Here is a 10851-nt window from a genome sequence, read left to right as displayed (position 1 = left end):
AAACAGACAGAGCAACTGACTGAACAGAAAGGTAAGGGGAGAGGTAGGAGAGAGAAACAGGAAAGGAGTAGAGAAAAAAGGGAGGAATTGGGAAAGAGGGGCGATAAAGGAAGGGGAGGAGAAAGAAGAGCTGAAGAGAAGGACTGAGAACAAGGGAAAGTCCCCCAGGAACACAGTAAAATAGAGACCCAGGAGGAACCACACAGGGACAGGCGGCGCTGGCTTTAGCGCAGAGGAACGTTTCTCGAGCGCCCCCTCCCCTCCTCTGCCCTCCCGGGGCCGGACCCAGCCCTGCGCGCCCCGAGGCCCAGCGCGCCTCCGAACGACTCCGCAGGAGCGGGGCCCAATGGATCGCGCCGGGACCGCCCCCTCGCGCTCTGATTGGCCGCCGCCGCACTGGCCTCGCCTTATTAACAAGTTCTCTGGGGAGCTGCGGCCCGACCCGGAGCCGGCTGGTGCGCCCGGGAACTCGGCCTGCGCGGCGGCGCCAGCGGATAAGCAGGCCCGGAGCGCCGGAGCTGGTCTTCTGGGGAGGGGCGGGAGGCGCGCGCGGGAGGGCCCGCCCGGCCAGGGCCCCGGGCAATCCCAGAGGCCGGCCGCGCTCCCAGCCCGCCCGAAGCTCATGCCCGGCGGCTGGCCGGAGCTGAGGCTGGAGGGGGGGCCCGGCTCTGCATGGCCCCGGCTGCTGACATGACTTCTTTGCCACTCGGTGTCAAAGTGGAGGACTCCGCCTTCGGCAAGCCGGCGGGGGGCGGCGGGGGCCAGACCCCCAGCACCACCGCGGCCACGGCGGCCGCCATGGGCGCAGACGAGGAGGGGACCAAGCCTAAAGTGTCCCCTTCGCTTCTGCCCTTCAGCGTGGAGGCGCTCATGGCCGATCACAGGAAGCCCGGGGCCAAAGACAGCGTCCTGGCGGCCTCCGAGGGCGCACAGGCGGCAGGCGGCTCCGCGCAGCCTCTGGGCTCCCGGCCCGGGTCGTTGGGCGCCCCGGATGCGCCGTCCTCGCCGCGGCCGCTCGGCCATTTCTCGGTGGGAGGACTCCTCAAGCTGCCAGAAGATGCGCTCGTCAAAGCCGAGAGCCCCGAGAAGCCCGACAGGACCCCGTGGTTGCAGAACCCCCGCTTCTCCCCGCCCCCGGCCAGTGAGTAGCCAGAACCCAGGCGGCAGGGGAGGGGGCCAGCGGGGGTGCGGGACCCGAGGGCGCCAGGCCGCGCGCCGGCGCCTGCTTGTCTCGGGCGTCTGCGTACCTGCAGCCCGGTACCCGGAGCCCGTGCTGCAGATGGGTTGGCGGGGAGGCCGTTGGTTGATGCCTCACCCCACTCCCACCCAGGAAGAGGGTTGAGGCCTGGCTGAGGCCCAGCACTCGGTCCACTTTCGCGGGCTCCTCGCCTTGGCTAGGCGACGCTGCGGATAGGAGTTCACTTGTAGGACACGGGTGTCTGGGCACCCTCTCCTCCTGCCCCTCCCATCCCCCCAAACGACCCCAGGAGTCCCGCCTGGCTCCTCTTTCAGACCCTAAGCCCTGTTACTTCGCCGTTCCGGCAACGGGTGGGTTCTAGGGGTGCAGACACCTTTCCAGTGCTCAGAGTTTCACTTTCTCATAGTTGAAGACTGGTGCGCCCCCTCCCCTTCTCCAACCCCTCCCCCAAAGTATTTCTTTGCCCAAAGTATTTCCTAATCCCTTGCAAAATCCTCCCCCCACACCTTCGTGTTTCAGGTAGACACTTGGTGCTCTGGGTGGATGGATCATTTAGGGGGAGGGGGCGCTCAGGTTCCAGTGGAGGGGGCGGGGCACCAAGTCAGTTAGTGGGAGGCGCCCCCTCCAACATGGTAGGGAGCTCCCGAATGTCTCGGGCTGGGTCACGGAAGCTGACTCCAGCCGCCAAAGACGCCTCCGGGGTCGTTCCAAGGCCTCCCGGCCCCCTGGCTTCTCTGCGCAGCGAACACACTCAGAGATATTTCAGGAGCACGGGAAATTCCCAAGTTTTCCTCGTTTCCTCTGATTATTTTGCGCGGCATAATAGCAACCCGAATTCAATGGCGTGATGCTGAGGAATGATTTTTATCTGGGGATTAAACGTCTTTGAAAGGCCAGCCCCTCCCTGGGCCTAACGGCCGGAGAAGGTGGCCCAGCGCTGGGCTGTTGCTACCGAAGGGAGTGACGTTTCCCTCGGCGCCCGCCCCTCGGGTGGCCCGGCGGAAAGCGAGTCAGGGGCCAACTGCTTCCCGGACTCTCAACGGTCTCGACCAGGGAAGAGGCAGGGATGTTAACACGAGATTTCGTTTGACTCACATCCTGGTGGCCTGAGAGCCCAAAGGATCTTTTTTCTTTTTATAAGCGTGCAGAAAACATTGCATAATTAGGCAAAACCCGTCTGGTGAAACATTCTAGATTTGAATTAATTGCTCCCCCGAGAGCAGCTGCTGCATAGGCAAAGCATCCTTTCCAAGACTTGAGGATTCTTTTAGGGCCTGGGTCCCGACCCAAAGTCGACGGGATCTCTGTTGTCCTGGGAATAATTTTGGTCCCTGTTTTAACTGGCCGCAGCTGCTGGGTGTGGCAGGGGTTGACTGGCCCCGCAGACCCTGTCCCGGACCTGCATGAGCCCTCTGAGGTGGTGCTCACTCACAGCCCATCCTTGAGGTATATTTTGAAGCCGTAAGAAAAAGACACCTCGGCACCAGCAGTGTTGATCTCTGCGGACTGAGGCACCCCCCCCCACACACACACATTTGAAAGTGACCAGAGGCCAAGGCACTGGGGGTGGGAGAGGCGCAGGAGACAATTGAGACAGTCAGAAGTGGCCGCGTTAAGCCGAATCGCCTCCTCAAACCATGGCACTTTTTATATGTGAGACTTGGCCGTGGTGCTGCATTCGTGACATCCGGGGTCGCTCCACCTCCAGGCAGCAGGGACCGAGCTTAGAACCCTGTAGGAACGCATTATTCCAAGGGAAAGCGTGGAAATCAGAGATCTGGATTCCAGGCCACAGAACGGCCTAGCCCAGCGCTGACCATTTAGCGGGCACAGATAAATGTTCGGCCAAGGCCTAAAACTAAACGTGATCCCGGGCTGGGTGCAGGGCCTCTTTCCGCAAGTTTCACCGTTCTGACATCCACCGTCCCAATGTGCATGGCGTGGCAGTGGAGAAGCCCCCACTGAGAAAGGCCTTCTTAAGCGGCCGTCTAGCTTTAAGGGCTGTCCCGCCTCTTCCCAGTTATTTCGGGCCTTGAACATGGGTACGTGTCACCTGGAATCTTAGTTTCCTCATTTGCAAAAGGTAGACAAGAACATCTACCCTGAGGGGCTGCGGTGGGAACTGGAGAAAATATTTTCCAAGCGCTTCCCATGGTGCCCGGCGCTGAGGTGCTCCACGCAAATGAAGAGCGGGTGTTGTAATTTAATATTATTCCCATTTATGGGCCGATAACTCTCCCGCGAGGGTGTCTTAACCTCCTGCGTTTCTCTCTCTCGGCCCCCTAGGGCGGCTGAGCCCCCCGGCCTGCACCCTGCGCAAGCACAAGACCAACCGCAAGCCGCGGACGCCCTTCACCACAGCCCAGCTGCTGGCGCTGGAGCGCAAGTTCCGCCAGAAGCAGTACCTGTCCATCGCCGAGCGCGCCGAGTTCTCCAGCTCGCTCAGCCTCACGGAGACGCAGGTGAAGATCTGGTTTCAGAACCGCCGCGCCAAGGCCAAGAGACTGCAGGAGGCAGAGCTGGAGAAGCTGAAGATGGCCGCCAAACCCATGCTACCCCCCGCAGCCTTCGGTCTGTCCTTCCCCCTCGGCGGCCCCGCAGCCGTAGCGGCCGCCGCGGGCGCCTCTCTCTACGGTGCCTCCAGCCCCTTCCAGCGCGCCGCGCTGCCCGTGGCGCCCGTGGGACTCTACACAGCCCACGTAGGCTACAGCATGTACCACCTGACATAGAGGGCCCAGGGTCGCCTACCTGTGGTGCCAGCCGATCTCTCCAGCAAGCAGCAGGAGCCTTCCCCCAAGGCGCTCCCCTGCTCGGCCCCGCCTGGCTCCTTCCCTTTAACCCCTACACTGCTCTGGTTTCTCCTCTCGGTTGACCCCTGAGTTCACTCTCTGAAGTCTGATCCCCTCCCCCAAAGCGGCTAGAAGGGCCCCATAACGCTCTTCTAGAAGCTAGATCTACCCCCTCGAGTTATAGATGGGGGAACCGAGGCCAGAGAGGCTGAGAAATGTATCCACAGTCCCCAGCAGAGTTAGTGGTTGCACCAGAACTAGAGGCCGTGCCTCCTGCACCAGGCAGGAAAAAGCACAGGGAAATTCATGTCTGAAGAGGTCGGAAATGAGAACAGTGGGAGAGAAAGAGAACTTTCCAGGGGAGACGGATCCCAGGTCCTTCGACTGGAAAACTTAAGAGAACTGCAACAGCAAAACATTTGCTTTTGGGGTGAGGGATACACAGATGCGTGACAAAGGTAGGTTGAAAGGACCTCTCTCTTACCAGTACCAGAAAGAAATTGTAAAATAAAAATTAAAAATTCTGTTTCTATTTAACAGTACATTTGGGTGGCTCTCAAGATTCCCTTTGGAAGGGATTTTTGTAATATACTGTATATTTGAAATTTTATTATCATTTATATTATAGCTATATTTGTTAAATAAATTAATTTTAAGCTACAAGAAATTATCTCCTTATTGATTTAGTCTTTTAATTTTACTTCTTGCCATCTCTTCACATGTACAGTTGCTTTCAGTTTGATGGTAGTTTGATGCCAGCAACTTTTCAAAGGTGACAACAGGATATTCAGGGACAGAGGGGGGGGGTGTCTTTTTGAACACACAGGACCGATCTGCGTTAGCAAAGTCAAGTGGAGAATTGAAGCAATTACCTAGGATAATTAGGCTCAATTTTCCAATTCACTTTAAGCTGAAATCGACACTTGCTCAGGCGACCCATAACCGACTCTTTCTTTTTTCTCCCCTTTTAACCTGTCTATGAAAACAAAGCGAATCACCCAAATGGTTTGATGACTGCAGACAGCTAATCCAGACAATTCCCACCCCCGCAAACCTGTTTTTCCCACAGGAGGCCAAGTGGGGGATGGAGAGGCATTGCTTTGCTTCTCTAGATCGCCGCGCCAGTGTAGACGCGGTTTGCGGAACTAATTTTTGAGCTCCCAGAATGTGAGCGCCTTCACACTTCCTATTACAACCCTTAAAAAAAAAAATCTTTACTGAAAACCCAGGGCGACCATACCCTTCCCGCCTTGGTGTGTCCTTTGCATGAGGCCTGCCTACAAACTTGGTTTTTCTTTTATATATAGTAGGTTATATTCAGGTTACCAGGAGAATATATTTGAACGAGCGCCAAGTTTAGCCTTCTGGGGGCAATTCTGTGAGGATGTTGAAGGCAGAAAATGACCTCCAGCAAATAAAGTTTACTATGTTCCAGGCCCCGCTCTGTTCTCTTTCGAGTTGGGGGCCCTGGCTTAATTCTCACCAGATCTGCGCCCCTCCCCCCTCTCCACCTCTGTCCGGCAGCGGCGGCGCCTCCAAACTCCACGCTGGGCAGCCCACCCCCGCCCCCGGCAGCCTTTGCTGGAGCCTTTGCGACGGGAAGCCAACAAACCAAGGGTTGTCAGACCCCGAAGTACCTGGCGTTGGACTCGGGGAGGGTGGCCGGCTCCATGGATAGAGACCGTCTCACGACGTGGAAACCGAGTCTGTGGCGCACTGCGCGGCTTCTAGCCCTAGGGGAGGTCAGCCTGGAATTCCAAGAGAGCGCAGGGTTGCGCGCACGCACCCCAGGTGGGCTCTGGGCTAGTGCCGGGCAAGTTCCGGGGTACCCTGGGTCTCGGATCCTGCAGTCTAGGTAGCTCTGGCAAAGGCTCTGTCCCCGCGGCTGGCGCTGCAGCCTGAACTTGTCATAACTCCCTTCCCTAAGAAAAGAAAGCAAGCTTGCTGTGGAGTGCAGTTCCGATGACCAGGCAGTCCCCAGCCTCTGGGCTGGCACAAGCACAGCCATAACCCGAATTGGGCCTCTTCATCCCCAAGATAGGGGAGTTAACATTTTAAAATGTCTTGTACTCCGTATGCCCACGCGGTCCCTTAAAGGGGCTTAGGTACATCGCTATGTCTTGCAGACACTGAAAGGATATTTCCCTCCTCTATAAACAGCATCCCGAGTGACCGCGCGCAGGACACCCTGGCTTCCACAAATCTTCCGGGTTCCTTTCTGGAACACCCCTGGCGACTCTCCTGTCTTGGGGGTTGTACTGAACTTGAAGTCAGAGTAGCCCATGTGGTTGATCCCAGCCCTGCCACTTCCTGGCTGCCTGACTTTTTGGGTAGGGAAGATCACTCTGTCTCCCCACTCCTGTTTTCTCATCTGCAAAAAGGTCCTGGGAATCCTTCCCCCGCCCCCAGGATTTTGGGGAAGCGTCAACGAGCCCTTGCGCGGGAGGGCGCCCGGGTTATACGGGGCGGTCTGAATTTTCTCAGCTCACGGTGCGTCGGCAAACTGGAATCTTTTCCATCGGTGCGGGACAGGGGAATGGCGGGGCAGGATCGGGTATCTCCTCCGGCCCGGGCTCCCGGGCCTCCTGGCTCCTCGAAACTTGGCAATTTAGGGTCCAGGCAACCTTAGAGCAACATAATTGCAGTAATGAGCAACGTTCGCGCTCAGCAGACGCACCGAGGCTCCAGCTTGGCGGTAGCTGCAGGCGAAGTGGGCGCGCCCCCTTCCCCCACCCAGCGCCTCAGCCAGTATGGAACCGGCCACCGCCCTGGGACCCCCGCCCGAGCCCGCTTCCGCGCCCACCCCAGCCCTTCTGCAAGCCTTGGGTCCGGGTCTCCTTCCTCTCCTATGTCCCCTGGTTTCCCCATTTTTGTTTCTTTTCGTTCAGCCTTCTCTTTGCCTCCCGGCTTTTGTTTCTGAATTCCCTCCCTCGATAGGGCGTGCACACATAAGGTGCTCAATAAATGTTTGCTGGATCAGGGCGGCGCGCCGCTGTGGGGTGAGGACCCTGAGCCAGATTCAGCCGGGTCCTGCGGGAATTCGAGGCGCGGCTGGGGCACTGCTTCTTGTCCAGCCCAGTCCTTGGAACGCAGTTGCTTGTTTATCAAGCGAGGGCGGAGTGGGCAGGGGTTCCCGGGTCTGGTCCTTTAAGGATCGATTTCCTTGCCTGGCAGGAAACGTCGGGTCAATCACGGCGGAGTCGCCACCTACCTCGCTTGTACTTTGTGATGGAGGAGGAGCTAGCACTTAACGCAGCCTACTGTGCGCTGGAGTTCAGGCGCACGCCACCTCTCCCGCGCCTCCCAACAACCCTAGGAGATTTTTTACAAGGGAGAGCACTGCGGTTCAGAGAGGTTACGCGGTTTTCCCAAGGTCACACAGCCAATAAGGGGCGAGAGCAAGGATTCCGAACACAGATTCCACTCGGGGATCCACGCTTTCCCGGTACTGCCCAGCTCCCTCTCGTTGAGGGTCACAGAGTCTGGGCCAGCAATTTGGGGCTGGGAAAACCGGCCGCTCAGAACTCAGGCCCTAGCTCTACGAATTTAACTCCTTCCAGCCCTGACCACAAGTAACCGCTGTCCCTTGGGGAACAAGAGGGGCATCTCACCTGCCCTGCACGCTGTCTGTGAATGCGTTTTCGTTTTGTTGGGGAGGAGGCGGACGTCTCAATCTGCAAAACTCAGCTTCTGACCACTCTGGCGAGACCAAAGCCCATGGCGTGGAAGCCCGCGGAGAACCGAGATTACTGGGCGGCGGGGGACCTGGGGCGCTCCTAGCTCTGGGTGCAGGTCGGCGGGGCCCGGGCGGCCAGGGACCTGCGAGGCTGGGGTGGGGCTGGAGAGCTCGCGCTAAGAGGGCCTAGTTCTAGGGTTCCTTTCTCTGCTCGATGACCCGGGGCTGAAGGCCCAGCTCTCTCAGGAGACCCAGTGAAGACAGTTACTCACGAGGCACGAGGCGGGAGCCGTGAGTGAGAATCCTACCGCTGTGAGGCTGGCCCCGGGCCACGCGCCGACCGATGCCCCCTAGTGACCCACGGCGCGGAGGTGAGGTCGGCCTGCGCCCAGCCTGGAGCCCTCGGGGGCGCAACGGGAAGGAGCGAGGAGAGGCCGCGGCCGCCTTTCAAGTAGGCGGCTGGCGCCGGCCTGGCCTGGCCCCCGGGGCCGTGCAGCCTCCCCGGCTCTGTCCCCGCCCGCTCAGCAGCTCACACCGCGGCCGGGCCGGGACACTCCCCCAGCCCCGCCGCCCGCCGCCGGGGCAAACACCTTAACCTATCCCCGCCCGGTGTCCATTCTCCAGAGCACCCCAGCTCGCCCGTCCCAGACTCTTGGATTTCCTTCCGCTCCACTCAGCTCCCACTGCTGCCGTGCACAGCACCCCCGCTCCACGCCTTTGGCGACCCTCTCATCACACTGGCCTGCCTCCTCCACAGCGCCCTCCCGCGGCCCCACAAGCCCACAGCCCCTGCTCTCGCCAGCCCCTGCCCCTTGCTGCGCTGGAGCCTGACGCTGGACTAGGCTCCCTCGGCGACAGAGAGCGCTTGCGCTTGCGCGCGCAAGCACGCACGCACACACACACACACACACACACACGAACACATATCATCAACGCATATACAACACACCAACACACAGCACAACAAACATACAACTAACGCACACACACAGAACTGACACATGCAAAACACGTTACAACCAACGCAGATACCCAGCACACATCCAATCAACACTCATCACACACACAAACAGAACCAGCACACATCACCAACCATATACACCCAGCACACAGACCCACACAGTCAACAAATACACACACACACACACAAACGGCACTTCCCAAACACATGCAATTCGACACACACAACACATACACAACCAAGCCACACAGACACCCAACCACACAAAACCAACATATGCCGCACACTGTGTACACATAAAACCAACGCATATACCCAACCAAACACACACAGCACACACCCAATGCCCACAATCAACATACACGCATTCCAGTGAACACGGCTCCAGTTCATAGAGGCACATCAAGGCTACGCTCCAACGTCCTACAGGAGTTCTGTCACTTAGGACCCGGTGGCACTGATATTTACACATAATCTTGGGCGGGGGGAGACCCACTGATAGACATTGATTGGGGGAGATAAACTGTGAGAAATGATGTACTGAGAGATTTCCAGCCCTCAGAAAGACTTCAGGCAGAGGCCGAGAGAAGCCACTCAGAGACTGGGCCACAGGGCTCCACAGAGGAGCGAGCCGCATAGCCTAGAGCACAGCGGATGCGGTTGGGGGGAGATCTGCTGCGTGGAGGACACCGTGAGGGAACGTGCCCAGCGCGTGTGCGTGGGATCAATCCCAGGATGTAAAAGCTTTTCCTGGGAGGCATCAAGAATCGCCCACAGGAATGCTAGGCACTCCCAAGAACCCCGGGGCGACTTCAGCTCTTCTTTCTCATCCTGGGGGTCCTCCTTGGAAACCCCCTCCCCCCAACCCTCCATCTCACACACCCGCCTTGTGCCTCCGCAGAGTCTCCAACACCTTCCCAGGAATCAGATCCGACATCCTGCACGTGCTCCGCTGAACCCAGGCCCAAGATCTGGAATAGCCATTCAGACACCCCCGTCCTGCCCCCAACCGAGAAGGCGGTGCATCTAGAAGCAGCCAGTTTACCGCTGGAGTCACACCATCTGGTCTTAGGAATCCTGGTTTTGGTACTTATTAGCCGTGTGAACTTGGGCAAGTTACTTAACCTCTCTGAGCCTTTCCCCGTAGAGAAAGTGTGGAATATGGCAACAATCCCTTTGAATTATTAAGAGTATAAGATGAAATAAAGTGCTTGTGAGATGCCTCGCACTGCCAGCAATTACCCTTGATTATGAGTACTTAAAAGAGGTGTGTGCGTGTGTACTTTCCTAGAGAATCCGAAAGAGTCGGGGCTGATGACTCAGGCATGGGGGCTGGAATCCAGGTTTATGCCTTTCTGGATGGTGAATTCTAGCAAGTTGTTGCTCCTCTCGGAACCTATGGAATCTGCCCCTAAAACCTGGCTCGCAGGGCCTAGAGCATCGTGGCGGGGATGTAATAAAGACCTGTGTTTGCGGGTAGTAAAAACGAATTCAACGGCCTGACTGGGAGCAGAGAGAATGATTGGCCCCGACGGGAGGCTGAGTGGGTCCGGGCAGCAGCCCCGCCGCGGCTCCCTTTGCTGCCCATTTTTTAGGCCAGGAAACTATGGCTCCAGGCGGGCGCCGAGCGGTGGCTGGATCCCAACTCGCTGCTGTAGGACCGCAGGGGCTGCCTCCTTCCCCACCCATGGGAAGCGGGTTTTTGCAGACGCGCGGGGCTGCGGTCTGGGTGAGGTTTTCCGTGCTCGGCGTTGCGCGTCTGTGCGTGCGTGCACGAGGGGCGCTGCAAGCTGTCTTTGCCCTGTTTACCAGGAGCTGGGTGGGGTAGGTTTGGGTAGATGGGGCCGCGACCTCAAAGCCTCCTCTGCGCGGGGCCACTTTCCTGCCTCCCCAGCCAGGCACCTTCAGGACTCCTCGGCCCCTGCCACTTTGTCCACACTCAGGTGAGCTACCCCGAGGGAAGGCTGAACTCTGCGTTTGGGGATGCTACTTAAAAAAAGATACCCCGTTTTCTCTCTGATGATCAGTTCCCTGCTTCTGTCCTCCGGTGGCAGTTGGGGCTCTTCTACCAAAGAAGTGGCCAATGTCAGGGCCACACCTACTGGAAGTGAATATTTGGGGCAGGCTGAGTGACACCCCACGCCCCACCCCCCGATTCTCTGAGACTCAGGCTCCATGTCTGCTAAGTGGGCACAACAATGACTCCTGGGAGGGCTGGAGAGAGCTA

At 58.3% G+C, this 10851-nt stretch overlaps 1 protein-coding gene across 1 annotated transcript; it reads left to right on the top strand.

Annotated features, from left to right (window-relative positions):
* The first annotated feature begins 438 nt into the window (after positions 1-438).
* MSX1 (msh homeobox 1) lies at positions 439-4650 on the top strand. The gene is made up of 2 exons (XM_007464498.1): positions 439-1141; positions 3485-4650. The coding sequence occupies exons 1-2, from the start codon at positions 673-675 to the stop codon at positions 3925-3927; spliced, it is 912 nt and encodes a 303-aa protein (XP_007464560.1). The 5' UTR covers positions 439-672; the 3' UTR covers positions 3928-4650.
* Positions 4651-10851: the final 6201 nt, after the last annotated feature.

The sequence above is a fragment of the Lipotes vexillifer genome, unplaced genomic scaffold (genome assembly GCF_000442215.2).
Source record: "Lipotes vexillifer unplaced genomic scaffold, Lipotes_vexillifer_v1.1 scaffold2689, whole genome shotgun sequence".
In the NCBI taxonomy this organism is placed as follows: domain Eukaryota; kingdom Metazoa; phylum Chordata; class Mammalia; order Artiodactyla; family Lipotidae; genus Lipotes; species Lipotes vexillifer.
The sequence above is the reverse complement of the archived record's forward strand: the minus strand, read 5'-3'. Positions and strand labels throughout refer to the sequence as shown.